The sequence below is a fragment of the Eubalaena glacialis genome, chromosome 2 (genome assembly GCF_028564815.1).
Source record: "Eubalaena glacialis isolate mEubGla1 chromosome 2, mEubGla1.1.hap2.+ XY, whole genome shotgun sequence".
Taxonomy (NCBI): Eukaryota; Metazoa; Chordata; class Mammalia; order Artiodactyla; family Balaenidae; genus Eubalaena; species Eubalaena glacialis.
In genome coordinates this window covers 158739290-158761901 of record NC_083717.1, presented here as the reverse complement: position 1 = coordinate 158761901, position 22612 = coordinate 158739290, and the positions used below count along the sequence as shown (strand labels likewise).

Below are 22612 nucleotides of genomic sequence, written 5' to 3'. Positions count from 1 at the left end.
ATGAGGGAATTATTTGCAAAGGAGTGGCAGAGTTGAAGGGTCAAAGGGTGGGAGCCTTTAGCAGGGAGAACTATAGGCTCTCAGGACAGGGGCTGTGGCCTTTAGTAAAGGGCTGGATGGATGGCACTGCTCCCAACCCATCAAAGTGTTTTTCACAAAGAAGTGACATGGTTATGTTTAGCTTTGAAAGATCACTCTGGCCTCAGTGGGGAGAACAGGTTGTGGAGAGGCTGCACAAAAGTCCAGGAAAGAGAAGGTGGCAATGAGGGTCAGCTTGGTGGCCACAGGGAGCAGAAAGTGGTCCATCCCCGCCACGTCCTTCTTCTGTCCTCCTGCAGCTATCACGGAGTTTCCCCAGTGAGGTGACCTTGGCCAACTTACTTTTCTGCTCCTCCGGGCCTCAGTTTCCTCACCTGTAACACAAGGGGCTTGACGCGGGAGGTCTTCCCAGCTCGTAGCCTGGGAAGAAGCTCCCTTGAGGTAGCGCTGACCACATGCCTTTACCCTGAACCGAGGAGCTTTGGCTCCTGGCTTTGGGGAAGGGAATTGATCCTTTTCAGTAAATCAGTGGGTTCTCCAGAAATTCTCTCTGTTTATTAAAGGCTAGGCTGAGGCTGAGTTCCTGGACCATCTTGACTTCTGCAGCCTTGTGTTCTCAGCGAGTGTCATCTCTCCATGCAGCCACCACCTGCGTGCATGACAGCAGTGCTTGGTGTTTATACAGCTGCTTAGTGTTGTAGGTGCTTTTTAACCAGATGATCTCACTGACCCTTCAGCCACTCTGATGTAGGCAAGGTATAGCTATCACCATCCCCTTTATAGATGAGGGAGGTCACATGGCAGGAAGTGCCAGGACAAGACTGGAATCCCAGGGTGTTAAAATCAGTCCTGTGCTGTTGAGGCTACAGCACTTGAGCTTTCTTGAATGTCCTTCAGACCTGCATCATCTCCCCCTCCACACCCCACCTGATACATCGGAATGGGAAAGTTTTGCTTTCACCAGCAGCCTCTAGAGCCTCTTTGATCAAAACCCTGAGCTCATTTTTACTTCTGTATTACAGCCTCCAAATGCTGTCACCTGCCAGGGCCAGCTGACCCTTGTTCTGTGATGCTATCCAGATCAGCTCCTGTCATTTCATTTCCATAGTTCACATGTTAGCGGGGCCACGGCACCTCAAGCAGACTTCTGCAGCCGCCTCCAAGCTGGCTTCCCGGGCTCCAGCCTCTCCCCTGTCCAATCCCATTTGTGCAGGGCACTTAGAATCTTTATCCTCCAACAAATTTTTAGTGAAATGTCACTTTATCTGGCTCTTCTTTTCCCAGAGTATAAAGTTCAGATTCCCTAGACTGTCCTTTGACTTCTTTGCTCTGATACGTTAACTGCTTCTCTCCCTCACCCCCAAAACATGCACCCGCATACCTACATGCACACATGCACACACAAATACACATTTGCCAGTTTCCACCAGAGGCTTTGAACAAGACCCCTCTTTCTTTCCCTGCCATTCTAAAACCATTATCATCTTCAAGCCCCAGATCAAAACTACCCTTCTTCAAAAAAAATTTTTTAAATTTAAACTGTTCTATGATAACTTCTCTTTTCCTATAATATATAAAAACTATTTTTAAAAAATATAGGGTGATTGCTTTTGTATCTTTAAACATTTTAATACACAAGAATATATATTTAGTGTAGAAAAGATTAGAAAAGCAGATAAAAAAGAGAAAACTAGAGACATTGTTAATACCCCATATAGATATTGTAATGCCTACGGATATATGACTGTGCATGTATATGTATAAATATTAACACTATCTATAGTCTTAGAATGTTTTTCACTGAGCAATATATTATGCATATTTCTTCATGTCTGTAAACATGCAGATTATAATTTTCATGGCTGTAAGTCTTCCTTTGTATTAATGTACCCAGATCTAGTTAACCAGCATCTTAGCGTTCAACTCTGATCATTTTTAGAGTCAGTCTTGTGTGCTTCATTCTTGCACATAAAAGAGTATGTATATATTCAAATATGCATTTGCATATGTAGTAAGCGTCTTAAAGTTCTCTCTTAGAGTCAACCCTAGTTGGATCTTAAATCCTTATGGGCAGGAGAACTATGTTCTTGCTGTTCACAATACCAGTGTAATGAAAGTTGATCGGTTGAAAGAAAAATTCCTCTCCAAACTAAACAGGAAGAGTAGAATTTGTGCCAGCATCATCATTTATGATGTGTCCCTGAGGGTCTGCCCCATGCTAGGCTTTATAATGGATTGGCATCTGTATCATTGAGGTTTGTCACAAGTTCATGGGAGTTAAAGTATCCCTTGCTCAGGTTCCCTAAGCTCTTGGCTTCCTGGCATGAGAAGGAGGGAAATCCCAAGTTGTAAACCTGCAAAGGGCTCAACATTAAATGCTTGTTACCAGGCCCAGGTTAGTGGTCCATGGCCTCCCATGGTGCCTTTTCTCCCACTTGCCTTTCTGACCACCTAGCTTTACTGATAGCTTAAAGCCATGTGCTGGTAAAAATACAGACTTGCTCAAGAACGATACCTATTTGATTTTCATCAGTCACTTATTCCTCAGGGTTTGAGTTTTATACCCTATTTTTCTTCATGACATCTGTTGTTTCTTACTATAAAAGTAATACATGTTCATTACAGATATTTTAGTAAACATAGATAAGCAAAAAAACGTCACCCACAGTCTTAATACCCAGCTATAACATAGCCCAACATTAGCTTTTTTCTATGAATCTATGCATATAGGTCTGCAATATTGGGTTCATATTATGCATGTGGTTTTATAATCTGAATTTTCCCTCAAAATGTATTATAATATCCTTTCTTGCCATTGAAAGGTCTTCTTCCACCTTCTTCATATATAGGCTGCTATTCTCTACTTTTGAGAGCAGATTTTTAACAGAGAAAAGTGGGAGAGGCATGAAACAGTCAAGGAATTTTACAGGAAGCCATGGCAGGAATAAATAGATGGGCCTAGAACTGGGTGACTGTTTCCAAAGATAAGATATTTCAACTTTACCATTTAGCTCAAGACCAGCCAATGGGTAAAAGGCTCTTATTTTTATAACAGCCCCACTGGAGACTTTTAATGACAAACTTCCAGGATGTCCATGACTTCAGGAGGTAGAGCAGGTACCAGAGTGGGCGGGGCCAGCAGCTACTGTGCTACTGGCAAGAATGGTGGAGGGAGGTTGAAGGAAGAACCAAGAGGAAGTCTGGAGAAGTGTAACATAAGAGAAGGAAAGAGCCTTGACCCTCAGGGGAGGTGTGCGCTTTGATACCCCTGTAGGGAATATTCTAGAGGGCAAGTCCTTAGAGTGGCTGTGTGGCCGCAGTGGGGCAGAGTGTACCTCGCGGCCCTCAAGACCCACAGACCTCACTCCCAGGCTCTGTCCCAGGGCGGGGAGGGTGTCACAGGAGTGTTCTCAGCTCATAAACCTTCTCCCTCTCCCTTCCACCTCTCTCGTGGGCTCAGGTGGTTAACTATGCTTATGATTTTTGTCTGGTGAAAAGTCCCTGACGCAGGGGTGCACAAAGGAACTAAACTATCTTGGAGAAGGGGGTGAGAAAAAGTTTAATATTTTCTTTAGAAAAAGAAAAGTGTGGGAATTCCCTGGCGTTCCAGTAGCTAGGACTCTGCGCTTCCACTGCAAGGGGCCCAGATTCGATCCCAGGTCAGGGAACTAAGATCCCACAAGCTGTTCGGCGCAGCCAAAAAAAAAAAATGATGACTGTTAATATATTTCCATGTGTTCTACAAACGGATAAACCCTTGGAAAACTGGCTCATTTAAAAAAAAGAAAATAAAAGTGTATTTCTGTATTGAATAAGTAATATAGACACCCAGTAGGTAAAACTCAAAAGATACAAAAGGGCAAATAATAAGTTTCATTCCCATCTCAGTCCTCCAGACCCAGTTCTTTTCCCACAGCCAGTGTTATCAGTTTTTCATGTATCTTTCCAGGAATGTTTTATGCATATATTAGCAAATGGTCTATATTGTTTTTCTCAGCTTTTTTTTTTTTCACCATACGTTGTCCCTTATTGTTCTTTTCTCCCCACCCAATGTATCTTTTTTTTTTTTTAATTTTATTTATTTTTGGCTGCATTGGGTCTTTGTTGCTGCGCGCGAGCTTTCTCTAGTTGTGGCGAGCGGGGGCTACTCTTTGTTGCAATGTGTGGGCTTCTCATTGCAGTGGCTTCTCTTGTTGCAGAGCACAGGCTCTAGGCCCGTGGGCTTCAGTAGTTGCAGCACGCGGGCTCAGTAGTTGTGGCTTGCAGGCTCTAGAGCACAGGCTCAGTAGTAGTGGCGCACGGGCTTAGTTGCTCCACGGCATATGGGATTTTCCTGGGCCAGGGCTCGACCCGTGTCCCCTGCATTCTTAACCACTGCGCCACCAGGAAAGTCCCCCCACCCAATGTATCTTGAAGATTGTTTTATATTAGTACACAAGTAGCCTTCTCATTCTTTTTACAGATATAGTATTCCATTGTATGGACATACAATTTTAATTTAACCAGTCTTCTATTGGTGGACATTTAGGCTGTTTCCAATCTCCTGCTATTTCCAAAAATGCAATGAATAAACTCGTATATAGATCATTTTGTAAATGTATGTCTATCTGAAGGATAAATTCCTAGAAGTGGAATTACTGGGTCCAAAAGTATGTGTAGTTGTAATTCTGATCCGTCTTGCCAAATTGCCTTTTATACCCTCTCCAACAACATATGAATGTTTTTTCCCCTGCATCCTTGCCAATGTGGTATTTTATCACACTTTTGGATCTTTGTGCATCTGATAAGTGAAACATAGTGTCTTGATGTACTTTCATTTCGCTTTTGGACTTTTAGTATCAAAATTTTAAAACATGCAAGAAAGTAGAGAAAAAGTACAAAGAATCATCACCTTGATTTAAGTGTTAATATTTGGCCATATTTGCTTGTCCATTTTGGGGTAGAAGTATTTTTAAAGTAAATTGAAGATTATTATGACATTTTACTATAATACTTAATTTATCATAATACTTTAGTATGAATATCTGAATAACAAGAGCAATTCCCACCTAGCTATAATTCTGTTATTACACCTAATATAATTAAGAATTCCATAATACAATTTAATACCCACTTAATATTCAAATTTTCCCAGTTGTCTCAAAGATGTCTTTTATGATTAGTTTGTTCAAACTAATTAAGGACTGTGTATTAAGTTTGTGTGTATGTGTATACTTGTAATTTGTACTTCTATTATGAATAGCTTGGACAACTTTTTATACATTTAAGAGACTTTTATAATTTTTTTCTATTAACTCTTTGTTCACATTCTTAGTCCATTTTGCTATTGGATTATTGGTCTTTTTCCTCATTAATTTGTAGATGTTCTTTACATACTAAGTTAGCCCTTTGTGATATGAGTTACAGATACTTTTCCTTGTTTGTTTGACTTTGCTTATGGTATTTTATCTCACACAGAAATTTTTTTGATGCAGTTGAACTTTGAATCTTTTATTTTATGGCTTTTGGATTTTGTTTCAGAGTTAGAAGGCCCTTCCCTACACTAACATTATAAAAAACATTCTATCATTTTTGATTTTGGTATTTTTATGGTTTTATTTTTTACATTTCAATTTTTGACCGCAGTGAAATTTATCCTGGAGTATGAGATATGAATTTAACTTAATTTTTCCTGGATGGTCATCTAGTTTTGTCAACACCCTGTACCCAATAATCCATCTTTCCCCTTCATATTTGAAGTGCCACCTTTATCAGATATTAAATGCCTATATATACTTGGGACTATTTCTCTTCCATTGATGAGTCTATATATTCATAGGCTAGTACCACACTGTTTCATTATTATAACTTTATACTATACTTTAATATTTGTTAGAAAAAACACCTGGGAACGTGGGTTACCCTTTATTACTCTTCTTTTCTGAAACTTTTCTAGCTATTTTTGTTTATTTTATTTACTTCTTTAATAAATTTATTTATTTCATTTATTTTTGGCTGTGTTGGATCTTCGTTGCTGTGCGCAGGCTTTCTCTAGTTGCAGCGAGCGGGGGCTACTCTTTGTTGCGGTGCGCGGGCTTTTCATTGTGGTGGCTTCTCTTGTTGTGGAGCACGGGCTCTAGGCACGTGGGCTTCAGTAGTTGCAGCACGCAGGCTCAGTAGTTGTGGCGCACGGGCTTTGTTGCTCTGTGGCATGTGGGATCTTCCCAGACCAGGGATCGAACCCATATCCCCTGCATTGGCAAGCAGATTCTCATCCACTGCGCCAGCAGGGAAGCCTATTTTTGTTTACTTTTATAATGAGTTTTCTAATCATTTGTCTAGTTTCCCCCCAAATTTAAATTATATAATATAAATATTTTAAAAATAATATTAAATATATAACTTTAGGGTAAACTGACATCTTTATGATATTGAGTTTTCCTGTTCAAGAATTGGGTGTGATTTTTCCAATTGTTCAAATCTTTGGTGTGCCTTGGGAGACTTTATAGATTTATGTGGATTTTACACAATTGTTTTAAAATTTAAGCTGAAATGTTTTGTCTTTTTATTATCATTGGGGGTTTTCCAAATTCCTATTTCAGGAAAGGATCCTGCCACCCCTTTAGTGTCTCCTTTTACCTCTAGGATTAAATCTGAACTTCTTAGCTTTTCCTTTAAGGCTTTCCACATCCGATTTAAAACCTATTTTCCATATGTTTTCTTCTTACCTGTAGCTAGTCAGCAACCCCTGAACAAGCTCCATCCTTTTATGCATTCCGTCTTGTGGCTCCTCTCCTTCCTCTTCTGCCTGTGCAAAGTGGTTTTCTTCACGAGCCCTGCCTTGAGTGCTCCACTTAGAAATGACCTCTCTCCTCTTTCACCCCTGACCATTTATTGTATGTGCCATTTATCTGGTAACTAATCCAATATTACCTTGCGACAGCTTTTGTATTATTAAATGAACTGCCCTTTATCTCTTGTGTGGTTGCAAAACTATTTGTGGGTCTGTGTCTCATTTCCTCAACTAGATTGCGAGGCCCTTGGGGAGAGTGAGCCTGCCTCGTGCTCCCTGCAGCATCTGGGCCCTATAGGCAGTAACGATAGTAGCAGCAATGATAACAATGGTAGTTAATGTTTACCTCAGGCTTTCTTTCTGTGTGCTGGGTACTGTTTTAAGCACTTTCCAAGTATGAACTCATTAGTGGGTAAACACTTGAGTTTTGTTGGGTTTATTTGACCTTAAATTAAACCTTTGAAGGGGGACATAAAAGAAAGGGCACTTGGTCACAATATCCAGACAGTGATTCTAGCTAGCTGGTCAGAGAGGAAGGGGAGTTTTGTAGGGAAGAAGGAGGCTGGCCACAGCCTAGGAAGGAAAGGGGAGAGGAACAGGCAGCAATGGAGAGGCCCTGAGCTTGATGTTTGCAGAGACATGAGTATTTTCTGAGGTTCTGGTAGCTTTGATTCAGGCCGTGCTGGTGGACTTGCCCGCTTCCCCTTCGCTGGCAGGGTTAGGGCTCTGGAAATAAGGCCTGGCCCATGGCAGGGCCTTGCTGAGGCCTCTTTTCCACAGCGGTTCCCTGCAGGATGGCCCAGGTCTCCTGGGGACAGCAGGCCCAATGCTCAGCTGCCTCCGTGGCCTGTCCACACACTCCGGGCCTCCCGCCCCTCCTGCACTCAGAAGGCTCCACTGAGTGCCTGCTGGGAGTGGATGCACTGAGCGAGCCAATGCGGAGCAGCCAGGGCTATGAGCGGATGGAAATTAATCCCCACCCCTGGGCCTTCCTCTCCTTATGACCATCATGAGCCTCTCAGAATCTTTCCCCTGTCTCAACACTGCAGACTGTTTTAGGGTACTGGGGTTCCTGGGCAATTGCACCCCAGCCTTCAAGTAAAATGCAGCCAGGAGGCCTCCCACCTGAGCTCTAAACCTGCAGCTCCAGCATTTTGGGGCCCAGGGAGCATTATTTTGTGTGTTGAGAACTGGAGAGATCTAAGGGTGATTTACATCTGCACCGATGTGTGTGCCAGCCCAGCAGCCTAGAATTAAATTCCACGGCCCAGCTCTTCCTTACACTTTGCTGAGCACAAATAAACAGGTCTCAGCACCCACATAATGAACTCTTTAGATTCTTAAAGACAAGAAAAGGAGATGGGAAGAAAGGACTTTGACTTTTTGAGACACTTACCTCTAAAGGGGCAACAAGTTTCAGCCCCTTAGACAAAGCTCCGCCACTGGTTGGAAGGGTTAGCCTCTTACAGAACAGATCCGGTCTCTAGGGAGAGCATCGTGGGACTGAGGCTTGCTCTGTTGAATCTAAACATGCTCCAGCATAAACGCAATTGCTTTCCGTCCAATATATCATCAGAACTTTAGTTACATTTTGCTGAAGCAGTCCTTGAAATCAGAGAAATGGTCCAATAGAGTAAGGGGGCTTTTCCCCCTGAAACTTTGCCCAGAGGCCCAGAACAAACAAGTGCCATTTTAATTTTATATTTATTACAGATTTGTATAGTCACTAGTAGTATTTTTGCTCATCTTGGAATTCTTTTTATTTATTTATTTATTTACTTATTTATTTTTGGCTGTGTTGGGTCTTCGTTTCTGTGCGAGGGCTTTCTCCAGCTGTGGAGAGCGGGGGCCACTCTTCATCGCGGTGCACGGACCTCTCACTGTCGCAGCCTCTCCCGTTGCGGAGCACAGCTCCAGACGGGTAGGCTCAGTAGTTGTGGCTCACGGGCTTAGTTGCTCCACGGCATGTGGGATCCTCCCAGACCAGGGCTCGAACCCGTGTCCCCTGCATTGGCAGGCAGATTCTTAACCACTGCGCCACCAGGGAAGCCCCTTGGAAGTCTTATTTAGATGGCTTGCATAGAATTCTTTACATGTGACTCCAGCACTCATCATATTTATAATGGAGTTTGCGTCAAGGATGGGGTCTCCTTCCTGTCCTTGGCTGCCTCCCCCTCCACCCAGAGCCTGGCACCTAACGGCTGTACAGTGAACAATTGCTGAATGAATGAAGACGCGAATAAAGGGTCTGAGTTCCTAACACCAAAATAGCCATGAAGTAGGAAGGAATTTGATTCTGTGAGCCTCAGAAACTGCCAGGCTTATACCCTCGACGCCATGCTGGCTGGGCTCCTCTTTTTGTTGTTATTAAGTCAGGCATTTAATAATTTAAGAAGCCAACCCTTCCACAGTTTGGGCTCAGCTGAGCAGACGTTTAGCCTGTTCCCACGGCACTGACAGTCCCTCCTGGCTGGACTGCTCGGAGTCTGCCCTGGCTGTGACCAACCTAACACACGCTCCCCAGGGACCCTCCATGGCCCTAGGCCCAGCCACATGGCCCGGTCATCTCCTGCCTAGAATCCTCCGCCAGAGTGCCCAGAAGCAGGTTGCCACAGACTGTTAACTAAAGCAAACTTCTCTTCCTGTTTCTATCTTTTCTGCCCCTCGTCTCTCTCTCTTTCACACTGTCCCCATTCTTTCTGCTATCCCAGCCTCTGTCCTCTCTCCAGCATCTTGATCAAGCTTCCCAGCCCTAACCATACAGGTACCAGCATTTATTTTACAGTACCCTGTATTTATTTTAACAGCGGTGTTAAAAGGTAGCCCACCCGAACTGGTACAGCCTGGGCTGGAAGCTTGGTTTGGGCTGAGGCTGATTTAAGCGGGGGGTGGCATGTCAGCTTCCCACGTCTGAAGATGGAAAATCCTGCCTGCCATTCTGCGGGCGAGAAGGAGAGCTTAGTGCCATGCACAGCCCCCAGCCCAAGCCCCCACTACCCTTCACCCTACGTGGATCACACATTCCACATGATCTCACTGTTTCCGTGCTCATCCTTCTCCTCTACCTACCAGCAGCTCCTTGAGGGCAGGCAGTTTGTTTTACTTTTATGTATCAGCAGGCCTGGCGTAGGAGCTGAATAAACCTCTGCACAGTCAGCTACAGTACAGCTCTGGAGACCTACTGTGTGCCAGACTCCAGGCCTTGGGGATTTAGAAGTGAACAAGACAGACAGATTTCACTGGGCTCAAGGAGCCTGCAGTCTTGCAGGAAAGACAGACTTTCAACTAATCTGAGTATGAGGAGAGAGAAATGAGAAATGCAGATGCACACAAGGAGAGACAGAACCTAGGCGAGAGGTCACAAAAGCTTCCCGGAGAAGCACTGTTTCCACTGACCCCTAAAGGATGACTAGGAGTTAGGTGAATGGGGTGAGGGGTGGAGGGGCCGAGAGAGAGCATTCCAGGCAGAGGGAATATTTGTTGGATGGGTGGACTGGTGAACCTGGCATTGAATTCTGAGCTCGCTGGCCCAGTGGTCCAGAGCATTCTGATGCGCACAGGGAAGCAGGTGACTGGATTAGGGGTGTCTTGATACCGTGGTAGTGGAAGTTACCTCTTCATTGCCCCAGTCATGGCACGTGGACCTGTGAAGCCAAAAGGCTACACTCTGGTCAGAAATGCTCCTCAGAAGGGGATGGAATAGATACATCGACCTCCTCTGCCAGGGATGGGGCAACTCTGGGGTTAAGGTGAAAAACCCTTCAGCCCCATGTCACATTGCAAATGGACCCTGCCAACCTCAGGCACCTCACCCAAGGCTCTTCTCCCCGCCCAGATGAGCGGGAAGTTGTTCAGAAGAAAACCTTCACAAAATGGGTGAACTCGCACCTGGCGCGTGTGTCCTGCCGCATCACTGACCTCTACAAGGACCTGCGGGATGGGAAGATGCTCATCAAGCTGCTGGAAGTGCTCTCTGGAGAGATGCTGGTAAAGCCCCTTTCCCCAGGCCCTGTGGCTGGTGCTCTGTCCCCTCTTCAGGAAAGACGTGGTCTGGGGGCCTCTCCATTTCTCATGACCTTCCAAGGTTTCTCCCTATTCTTTTGGGAGGTTTCAGTACTAATGATGTGAGGTGTCCGTGTGGCTGACTGGGTTCTCTGAACGTGTTCATCTAAATATGTCCCAGCATAAATGCCTGGCTTTCCATCTAATATATCATCAAAACTTTTGTTAATTTTGCTGAAGCATTTCAGAATTTCTTGCCTCCTTCTGGCCACTCCCACCCCTTCATGCTCCTCCCAAAAGCCATGCAGAGCTCTTGACTTTCTCCTCTTGGGATCTGGTTATCTGTGACTGGCCTGCAGTGAGCCCACCCTCAGCCTCCCTGCACAGGCTAAGACATATCCCATTACCCAGCTGGAAAAATTTGCCTCCTTCTTGGAACGAGGAGGAAAGTGTGAAAGATATTTTCCTGTGTATCCATCACTCTAACAAGTGGAAATTTATCACAGGCCCTCTTAGTTGTAACCCACCCGGTGGTAATGTTGCCCCTGCAGGAGAACCAGATCAAGGCTCATGTTTTGCTCAGTTACTTCCATTATGATCTTGGGCCTATCAGGCAGAACCTTCTTTGCCTCATTTCCCCCATGTGTAAATCTATACCTGTACCTGATGTAGTAGCCTAAGACCTCAGGGTTTGAATGAAAGGTACCACATTCATCTGTTGCCTTTTCAACTCCAGGCTGAAGTTAAAGAATGCCTCTTACCCCATTAGAGAGAGTTACCACTAAGAAACCTTCAGATGATGCAGTTACTCATCAATGGTGGTCCCCTTGAGCTTTGGCTGAGGCCGTTTGGGGGTGGGGAGGGAGGAGGTTGGATGGCAGAATGGACCCATTATCAGTCACCACACTGAAAGCCACTCTTACCACCAATCAGCAGTAAACAGTTCCTAGAACTGTGCCTAGCACATAGTAAGTGCTCAACGAACTACCTGTTGTGTTACTATATTTGAATGCCACTTATCACCCACTCAGAAGCCTTTGTTTAGACCCAGGAACAGTACTGATGCAGCCCACTTGCAGAGCTCTGGGTGCTCAAGAGAGGGAGCCTCTGAACTTTGCTGAAAGGATGGGGTTGAAAAGTGTCAAGGAGTGAGCATGGGAGTTGGAGTTTGGCATGGAGGGTGGATGCTGATGACCGGAGCTGGTCCAGGCGTGACCATGAGGTTCTTCCATGCCCACGGGGCAATGCTGTCCCTCAGCCAAAGCCCACGAAGGGGAAGATGCGCATCCACTGCCTGGAGAATGTGGACAAGGCCCTGCAGTTCCTGAAGGAGCAGCGTGTGCACCTGGAGAACATGGGCTCCCACGACATTGTGGACGGCAACCACCGCCTGGTCCTGGGCCTCATCTGGACTATCATCCTCCGCTTCCAGGTGGGTTCCTGGGGGGCAGAGGGGGTGGAGGGAGCTTCTCTGGGCCAGACTGGGTTTGGAAATCTTATAAAATGGTGAACAAGTGCGAGTGTTTGCACGTTCTGGGAGGCTAGAAGCCCGTCCTGGGGGACAATGCTTGTAGGAAGGAGAAACCATCCTGGGCATTGCCAAGTTGCTGAAGCTCAGGGCGAGCTGTTCAGCCAATAGCGTAGTCTTTTGAGAGAGAGGATAGAAATTAGTGGCTGGGCTGAGATCTGGCTAGAAGACCTACTTTCGTCCCCTTCCCCCCACATGTGTCACTTTTTGGTTTTTTAAGTAGTTTGATTCAGAAATCGCAAGAGTGCAGAAGATCTGCTTTTATGTTTTTCACTCAGAAGCTTTTCTCTTCCCACCCTGAAATTCAAGGTCGCTTACTAGTAAGGAATTTAGAAAGCACGAGGGGAGGAAAGCAGGGCCTTCCACCTGCTGGTCTGGGGACGGAAAGAACCGAGTTGGAGGAGGGAAGGGCAGGGAGAAGGAAGATAACACACAACTCCCGGCCTGAAGATCTCACCCAAGTGGTCTTGGGTGTCCAGTCTCACTCTCTGAGGGTGTGTACGATGAAACGGTAATAACAGCAGAATTGGGGAGGATGAAAAGGCAAGAGGAGCTGCTGATCAAAATACAGTACCTTCCAGCGTTCACGCCGTTCCATGGCCCAGGTGGCATCGTACCTCCTGGGGAGGAATGGGGGCATCCTGCTGTTTATTCTTGGCCTCCCCTTAGAGTTTCAAGTTGGAGCGGTCTCCTCTGATGTGGAGAAGCTGACCAAGGCAGGGAAACAGGCCTCTAGGACCCGGGGCCTCAGGCTGCCGGGCGGCTGCAGGGCTGGCGGCCGGATGGACGGCTACAGAGGAGGAAGGACGGAGGGGGCCTTCCAGGGAGAGCAGGGAGGCTCTGGGCCAGATGCAAATCTAAGTCTTCCCTCTCTTGTTCCTGTGCCCACAGATTCAGGACATCGTTGTCCAAACTCAGGAAGGTCGTGAGACGCGCTCAGCCAAGGACGCGTTGCTGTTATGGTGTCAGATGAAGACGGCAGGGTATGCCTTGGGGACCAGCCACTACCACGTTCCTCACCACCCCCTGTGCCTCCCAAGCATTGCCGTCCCCAAGGGACCTAGACGCCATCACCCAGAACTACATTGGCTTGGGCGTAGTTGATGCACAGTCTATCCTGACCTGATTCTTAGAGGCCCGGAATACAGGATTCTATCCCAAAATTGCCTGGGTCAGACCATGGGGTCTGTTGGGGGCGAGAGTCTCTTGGGCCCACCTGATGAGGGAGCCTCTTTGTGTGACTTAACGGCTGCCCTCTTGTTGAAGGGGCTCGAGAAGGGTCCGGTCCACTCCTCTCCTGAGGTGTTGGCCCTCGGTTCACACACTTGTAGGGACCCCAGAAGAATCTGTTTCTTAGGTCTTAATGCTTTTCTTGGATGCAGCTACCCCCATGTCAACGTCACCAACTTCACCTCCAGCTGGAAGGATGGCCTAGCCTTTAACGCCCTGATCCACAAGCACCGGTAAGAGGGGGAGCGGAGCATGAACCCCTGTGGGAGCCAGGGAGCCCTGGGGGGATTGGGACACCTTGCACTTACCATGTAGGCTACTGTTCAAGCGTCACAGGAATGGTACAGCCGTGGCGCCTTCTCCTCTCACCCTTGGCATCCTGCCTCCCTTAAATCCCCCTTCCTCACACGCTGGTGCTCACAGCTCCCTCCTCTGTCCCGTCTCCTCCTCTCACTTCTCCGGCTCAGCCACCTCCCTGCATCTGCCCAGGGTCTTTGCCCTTTTGGTGGGGATGCCATGCCCCCTGCCCTCTAACAGGCTGGCTTCGTCCCCAGGCCCGACCTGATTGACTTTGATAAGCTGAAGGACTCCAACGCCCGGCACAACCTGGAGTACGCGTTCGACGTGGCTGAGCGACAGCTGGGCATCATCCCACTCCTCGACCCTGAAGGTGAGCCAGCGCCCATGAGACCGTCAGGGCGCCTGGAGGAGCGTGGGCCGTGCTGGGAGAGCCGTGGGCATGGTGGCCGGGCCAGGGCTCCGCTCCGGCCTGCTCTTCAGACCCAAGCTGGTTCCTGACACCTCCCCTGCCTGATTGGGGGCCCACTGTAGTCTTTCCATCCTTTTCCCTTCTTTCATTCTTTGTGGTCCTAATATGGATTTCATCCTCTCACTAAAATCACAGCCTATTCCTCTTCCACTCTCGCCTGTCACTTGGTGCCTGTAGTTGAACTTCGTGCTGGAGACACAGGGAGATGAACCCCTTGAGCCTGACATTTCCAACTTCCAATTGGTCCTGAGAGCCCACCCTTTCCCCTTGCAGATGTCTTCACAGAAAACCCTGACGAGAAATCCATCATCACCTATGTGGTGGCGTTTTACCACTACTTCTCCAAGATGAAGGTGCTGGCAGTGGAGGGCAAGCGCGTTGGCAAGGTACTGAGCTGCTGCGTAACCAGAGTGTCACCGTTTCCCCGCTTGCCACGCACAGGCCTTGACTGAGATGCTCCCTTTCTACCCTAAGAGCTTTGTGTCTGGACCCCAGCTGTGGGAGAGGGTGCAGATCACCCCCCACCAACTTCCTCTGAAGCCAAGCATTGCCAGGTTAATGGCTCCCAAGCTGAATTCCAGCACAGGTTGATGGTCTGTCCCAAACAAGGTCATAGCCCGTAGCTCTGAGCCGACCTTCCACCTGTAGACCCATGTCTCGTGAGCATTCCCACAGGAACAAAACAGGCTTTTTACTTGTTAGTTTATTGTGGTTTCATGCCTCTTAGGCTCCCGCAGCCTACTGTACAGAGGAGCCACCCCACTGTAGAGACCCTCGTGCCGGAGTCCTTTCCCCGGCTGGGTCTTTTGCCCCTCCAGGGTAGGGACCATTTCTCATTCATCTTCGTGCACTGGTGTTTAGCAAAGACAATGCCGGGAAGCCCTCGATCCCTAATACCCACTCTTAAATAAACAGGACCTTGGCCTCTCTGGCGGCTGGATTGGAAAGCTTTCCAGTCTTTTACAGGGTTAGGGAGGGCGGAAGCTGCTCCCGATCCCGAGCACAGCCAGGTCCCTCCTGACGTTGCCGGCGCACTTCCAGTCCGGCCCCCTGCTCAGCAGTGGTCTTGGGCTCAGGGAACAAACCCAACGTAAACGCTCCAGGGCTTGCGAGGAGGAGGACCACCTCGACTGTGGTCCCCATTGCCATCCTCATTGGCGTCCTCGCCCTTCTGACAAGGATGAGTCACAAGGTGATTCCCTAGGTAATTGACCACGCCATTGAGACCGAGAAGATGATTGAAAAGTACAGCGGGCTGGCCTCAGACCTGCTCACCTGGATCGAGCAGACCATCACTGTCCTGAACAGCCGCAAGTTCGCCAACTCCCTGACCGGTGTCCAGCAGCAGCTGCAGGCCTTCAGTACCTACCGCACCGTGGAGAAGCCGCCCAAGTAAGGGCCTGGGCACTCGGGAGGGCGGGCATCACGGCCGAGAAACCACCTCCAGAAGGTTGGAGGGCCTGGAGAAGGAATCCGGGAGGTGGCTCCTGGAGGTTAGAGAGCTGCCCATCTGTCACCTACTTCATCCTGTTTTGTCTCCCTGCTCCCAAGCCGTCAGCCTAAGGCAGTGGGCATTGAGTAACCCCTGACTCATAGACAAAGAAATACTTCCCCAGATCCCTGAAGGGGAGCAGCAGTGAAATCTCAGACTTCAGAGTCTCTTTAAAGAATGTGCTGGAAAGTTCCTCTCTCTTCTGTGCACTGAGCTGCGGGTTTGTTCTTTGGTAATGACCTCTGCATCCACAGCCCCAGAGCTCTCCATGTGAGGCCTTGTTGATCATCAAGCACATCCCTCTTTCTCTCCCATCTGTCACTGCTCATCCATTAGCAGAGCACTTAGTCTGCCTCTCGGGACCTCTGCTCCACTCCAGCGTGTGCAGGGCCTATGTGCACATATGCACATGCAAACACAACTGTGCACACGTGTGCACGCACACACCCACACAGACACGGGGCATTCCAGCTTGCCCGCCCTTAGCTTGGCCAGCTCCCCAGAAACAGATTTCTAGCTCATCAGTGGTACCCTCTGCCTTGTTCCTCCCCTGCTCATTCATTCATGACTGGCAAGCAGGGAAAGGCGAGACATGGAGTCTAGAATGTACTATAAACAAGTATCTGATTTCTGGCCTGACACTAACCCACTTTTAAAGTCCTAAATCCAATACAGATAACATGCCCCATGAGTCTACCAAGCACTGCACACCGGGGTAGCATCTCCTGGCTGTGTAGACAGTGCTCAAGGCCACAGCCCTCCTGCAGTGCCTGTGAGCAGGCAGATGAATTAGGCTGGCCTCAGGGTGGGGACCTTGCTTACCAGCTGATCTTTGACTACTGCGTGGCGGAGGTAGAAGTGGGTAAATACTTGGCTACGGGCAGAAATGGGAAAGTACCCAGTTACCTGGAGCTTGGACCCTGGGTTCCAGAAGTCCATCCTGCTGCCAGTTCTCACCTCCTACACCTAACGTCCTCCCGGAGCCTAGCCTTTCCTCCCCTCTCAGAAGCATCTGGGCTTCTGCATCGTTGTCAGGAGAGCTGACTTATTAGTACTCAGGTGAAAGTTGCTCTCGGTGCGATATGTTCTTACGTGGATAATGCTGCTTCCACGTAAGAAGATACATGGTTTTATTGACTCACTCAGCAAAGAACTGAGTAAAGAGCTAGTCAAAAGCCTTCAACTGTTTGCAGAACAGGGAAGAGTTTCTTTGTATGGATTGGTAAAACTTGATACCTATAGGAATTACCAGAACAGTCCAGTTAGCCATTCCTCCGTGGAAGCAAATGACAAGCAAACGCTGCAGTAGTTGTTTTCTCTGGTTTATGTTGCAAAGACTCAACCCCTATTAGATCTCAGTTGGCGAGTATGATAGATTGATAGATCTTTTAACAGGTAAGTAAACCTATGTAGATCCTCTTTACTTTTTTAAGAGAAATGTGTTTTGCTATCCAAGCTCCAAGATGCCAGGGTTCCATGTTCACTTAAAAAAGAACAACTGGCTGGGACTCCCCTGGTGGTCCAGTGGTTAAGACTCCGTGCTTCCAATGCAGGGGGCGTGGGTTCGATCCTTGGTCGGGGAACTAAGATCCCACATGCCGCATGGCCGACCAGAAAATTAGAAAAGAAAAAAAAAACCGGCTGTGTGAATCTCGACACTCATCTCCCTACCTCTTTTTTCTTGACAGGTTTCAGGAGAAGGGGAATCTAGAAGTCCTACTTTTTACCATCCAGTCACGGATGAGAGCCAACAATCAGAAAGTGTACACGCCCCATGATGGGAAACTCGTGTCCGACATCAACCGGGTACAGCAACGTTTTCCGTTTCACGTTGCCAGCGTGTTGATTGAGCTCCTGATAAGGGCCCAGGGAATGGTCCCTGGACAGGGTTAAAGCAAGCCACTTTCTGTGGTGTTATTAATGACACACCTGGCACCTACTGAGGGTGCTATCTGAGCCTAGCCCTGAGAGGCCAGACTCCACCCACCAAGCATCCATTCAGCCCCCTGTTCAGGGGTGGAGGGAGGGGCAAGATAGGTGAAGGGGATGTACTAGGTATAAAATAAATAAGATACAAGGATTTAATGCACAGCACAGGGAAGATAGGCCATATTTTATAACAACTTTATGTGGAGTATAATCTATAAAAATATTGAATCACTGTTATACACCTGAAACTAATACAATACTGTAAGTCAACTATACTTCAATTTTAAAAATTAAAAAAGAAAAAGAGGCAGTTGCTACACATTTCCAGCTCAAAGTTGCCATAAGAATGGGGATGCAGCGGGTTTGCCAGTGGGTTGAGTGAGCTCCTCATAAGGGCACATGTAATGGTCCCAGGACAGGGTTAAGCCAAGCCACTTCCTGTCGTGTTATTAACGACACACCTGGCTGTTGAGGGTGCTAAGTCTAGCCCTGAGAGGTCAGACTCTACCCACTGCCCACCGGTTCAGCCCCCTGTTCAGACGCCCAGAGTCCATTTTTTAGAGCCAGTTTTATAGCCTATTCTCTATAGAACCTTGAGGTTTTTTTGGAGAATATTGACTACTTTTAACAGAAGGGAAATGCCTTATGACATTTTGGAGGTTTGGAGGCCTACCACTACCTGGAAGTTCCAGTGGAATGGAGGTAGCCATTTAGCCAACAGGAATTTACTGAGCACCCACAGAGGCAAATAACACTGTACTAAACCAAGAGTCTGAGGCAGATTTAGGAAGAGAGGGAACTGGGGGTCATGACCAGTGCTCCCTGAATCTTTCGTCTGCCCAGACAGGAAAGCCGAAAGGCTGTCACTGAGCTTTAATCTAGGCTCTGCCTAGATTCCTAAAATCGCTCAGTGTTGGGTGAAAGAGTCGGGACCCCCAAATCCCAAGAGCTCTCCTCTGCCCCTCGTGCAGGCCTGGGAAAGCCTGGAGGAAGCTGAGTACCGGCGGGAGCTGGCTCTGAGGGAGGAGCTCATCCGGCAGGAGAAGCTAGAGCAGTTGGCCCGGCGCTTTGACCGAAAGGCTGCCATGAGAGAGACGTGGCTCAATGAAAACCAGCGGCTTGTGGCCCAGGTAAAGGGGGCCGCACTTGGGGTTGCAGGAGAGGGGGAGCTTTCCAGAGCCCCCAGTAGACAGCAGGGCTGGAGCCCACGCTGGTCTCTCGGCGGCGGCAGCAGGATAAGCCTCTCCACAGGTCTTGCAGCCCTACTCCCTCTGACTGGGTGGATCAAGATTCACATCCGAAAAGGAACTCTCCCAGATTGACAAAACCTCATTTTTAGGAAAGAGCCACACAATCGAAAAATGGCCCCAAAAGTTGTCTCACGTGAGCCAGTGGCATCACCTAGAGCCAGAGATCAGGTTGACATTTCAGTGGTCCTCCGGGGATGTGATGAAAGCAGTGCACCTCGTATGTGTCAGACATGCCCCTTGGACTCTGGCCTCTGGGGCTGTGTCACATTTCACTAGCTGAAAATTGACCCCGGGACTGATTCTCCATGAGAGCATCTGTTCCCTCCCACTTGGAGCTTGGAATCAAATTTCCCCTTTCATCCCGAAAGGGGAAAGCAAGCATTCTGAGAGAATCGGAGAGTGTGCATGCACCCCAGATAGCATGGGGGGAAACATGGTTTCCTAGTGAGAAGCCCCTTCCTGCCCAGAATCGGGCAGGTCTGCGCAAGGCAGGTTGGTGAGTGCCAGCAGGTGGTAAAGGAGCTCTGTTAGTAATATTCACCCAGTGTTACCCACAAGGATGGCACAGTGAGTAAAATCACAAGCTTCTTGTAAAGGTTCTTGTGAGACATTTAGTCTTTGGAACTTGGCTCTGATAAGATAGGCTGAAAAAGATGGCAGAAGTAACTCGTTGGGAAAGGGCTTTCCCGTCCAGCAGTTGTTCCGAAAGGACCCGCTGTTTCTCTGCGTTTGGGGACCAGCCAAGGGGAGCCTGATTGAGCTGCCTGTTTTCCTCCCTGGGGGACAGGATAATTTCGGGTACGACCTGGCAGCTGTGGAGGCCGCCAAGAAGAAGCACGAGGCCATTGAGACGGACACAGCTGCCTACGAGGAGCGGGTGAGGGCCCTGGAGGACCTGGCCCAGGAGCTGGAGCGGGAGAATTACCACGACCAGAAGCGCATCACGGCCCGTAAGGACAACGTCCTGCGCCTGTGGAACTACCTGCAGGAGCTGCTGCAGTCCCGGCGCCAGAGGCTTGAGAAGACGCTGGCCCTGCAGAAGCTCTTCCAGGACATGCTGCACAGCATCGACTGGATGGACGAGATCAAGGTGGGCTCAGACACCCCCATCCCCGCCCCCGTGTCCGCCTGGGGCTTCAGCACCCGCCCTGCAATGGGAGTGTGCTTCCATAGGCACCTCCCAGCCCCACCTCCCTGAGTCAGAGTGGAGAATCCGAGGCAGCACAGCATCGGGCTGCATCCGCCTCTCAACGGCTTAGCTCACACTGCTCCAGCGCAGATCTTCTGTATTCCCCGTGATCAAGAAATCTGGGGTTCATAGTAGCACAGGTGCCAACCTGCAGGGCCTAGAAGGCACAGACATCCATCGGGAGCCTGGAGAATCAGGCTCTGGGTAATCACGATTTGACTCTGGTGGGAACCCAGACCTCCCGGCACAGAGCCACCAAGAAGTCTGTCTCCTCTCCCTCTACCGCAGTGGCTCTCAACTGAGGATGCGCATCAGACTGACCATGGAGCTTTCTAAAAATACACATGCCCAGGCCCCAAGTCAGGGACACACATAGGAGATTGAGTGTAGGGCTTGAGCTCCTGAAAGGTGCTCCCTGAATGATTTTAATGGGCACCCCCAGTGGGAACTCCTGCTCTGTAGCTGCTTTCCCGCTGAGCAGCAGCCGTTTTCCAGCTGCATCTGACTCATCCTGGTCCCAACACGCCACGGACGCTCCCTTCAGAGGGGTCTTCTCCTAGCGTGTGGGTTTCTTCACCTCTCCTCGCTCCCTCTACCTTATCTGTCCTCTTTGCCAGGCTCACCTCTTGTCTGCCGAGTTCGGGAAGCACTTGTTGGAGGTCGAGGACTTGCTACAAAAACACAAGTTGATGGAGGCTGACATCGCCATCCAAGGGGACAAAGTGAAGGCCATCACCACAGCCACTCTAAAGTTCACTGAGGAGCCAGGTGAGGCCACAGGTGTTTTCCTGTTGAGGCCTCTGGCTCAGCACTCCAGCACCCCAGCTTGGATAAATCTAGTTGTAGAATTCTGCCTCTTTCATCAACTAATGGTGCAAGAAAGAAGTTTGAGGGGTAGCAAAATTCTCCAGAGGGCAGGCAACTGCTTTGGCCATCTATAATCAGAAGGGTTTATAAGAACCATGAAGGCATCCTCCGTCTTTCATTCTCTCTGCTAGTTCAAGTTATGGCAGAGACAATTTAGGTTTATAGCTTCTGGTCTTAGATAGGTGACCCCCACTGCCTCTTTGAAGAATCATCTTGAAGTTTGTGCCTGGTTCTTTTTTAAAATAATTTTACATTGTGCATTTCTACTGAGAGTTGACCCAACTTTTAACCTCTCCTATTCCTGAAGTTTTAGTGGGAATTCATTAAAAAGAACTAATTAAGAGCCTGTCCTCTAAGCAACTGGGAACTGGGACCCCCTGCGTCCAATCCCAAAGCCCCAGTGAGATGGCAGGTTCTAGACGACATGGTCCTAGCCTGGCACCTGATCTGAAGATTGCCCTTCAGATGAAGCCCTTACCCTTTTTGTCCTCCCTCCTCCCATTCCTCCCAGGGTACCAGCCTTGCGACCCACAGGTCATCCAGGACCGTGTCAGCCACCTGGAGCAGTGCTTCGAGGAGCTGAGCAACACGGCAGCCGGACGCAAGGCCCAGCTGGAGCAGTCCAAGCGGCTCTGGAAGTTCTTCTGGGAGATGGATGAGGCCGAGAGCTGGATCAAGGAGAAGGAGCAGATTTACTCCTCCCTGGACTATGGCAAGGACCTGACCAGCGTGCTCATCCTGCAGCGCAAGCACAAGGCCTTCGAGGACGAGCTGCGCGGGCTGGACGCCCACCTGGACCAGATCTTCCAGGAGGCTGAGGGCATGGTTGCACGCAAGCAGTTCGGGCACCCGCAGATCGAGGCCCAGATCAAGGAGGTGTCTGCCCAGTGGAACCAGCTGAAGGAGCTGGCTGCCTTCCGCAAGAAGAACCTCCAGGACGCTGAGAACTTCTTTCAGTTCCAGGGCGATGCGGACGATCTGAAGGCCTGGCTGCAAGATGCCCACCGGCTGCTCTCGGGAGAAGATGTGGGGCAGGATGAAGGGGCCACACAGGCCCTGGGGAAGAAGCACAAGGACTTTCTGGAGGAGCTAGAGGAGAGCCGCGGGGTGATGGAGCATCTGGAACAGCAGGCCCAGGGGTTCCCCCAAGAGTTTCGGGATTCCCCAGATGTGACCAACCGGCTGCAGGCCCTCCGGGATCTCTACCAGCAGGTGGTGGCCCAAGCGGACGTGCGTCGGCAGAGGCTGCAGGATGCCCTGGACCTGTACACGGTGTTTGGGGAGACGGATGCCTGTGAACTGTGGATGGGCGAGAAGGGGAAGTGGCTGGCCCAGATGGACATCCCAGACACGCTGGAGGACCTGGAGGTCGTGCAGCACAGGTCAGGGCCGGCCCTTCCCTCTCACCTCCCCCTACGCGGTCTGTGCTCCTAGTGCTGGAACAGCCTCCAGATCAACAAGGGTCTCTTTGAGAGGCCATAGGATGCCCTTGGTCACAGAGGCCAGGCACTGAGAGTCACGAGTTCTAATCTGGCTCTGTGGCGC

At 49.0% G+C, this 22612-nt stretch overlaps 1 protein-coding gene across 1 annotated transcript in view; it reads left to right on the top strand.

The window, feature by feature from the left end:
• Positions 1-22612, top strand: part of SPTB (spectrin beta, erythrocytic) — a 123245-nt gene that overhangs the window by 60835 nt on the left and 39798 nt on the right. Inside the window, exons 3-14 of the mRNA XM_061180912.1 lie at positions 10647-10798; positions 12072-12245; positions 13233-13324; positions 13724-13804; positions 14126-14241; positions 14614-14726; positions 15545-15732; positions 17521-17638; positions 18733-18891; positions 19799-20101; positions 20818-20968; positions 21579-22449. Coding sequence (XP_061036895.1) covers positions 10647-10798; positions 12072-12245; positions 13233-13324; positions 13724-13804; positions 14126-14241; positions 14614-14726; positions 15545-15732; positions 17521-17638; positions 18733-18891; positions 19799-20101; positions 20818-20968; positions 21579-22449 — 2518 coding nt within the window. The remainder of the gene's footprint in view (positions 1-10646; positions 10799-12071; positions 12246-13232; positions 13325-13723; positions 13805-14125; positions 14242-14613; positions 14727-15544; positions 15733-17520; positions 17639-18732; positions 18892-19798; positions 20102-20817; positions 20969-21578; positions 22450-22612) is intronic.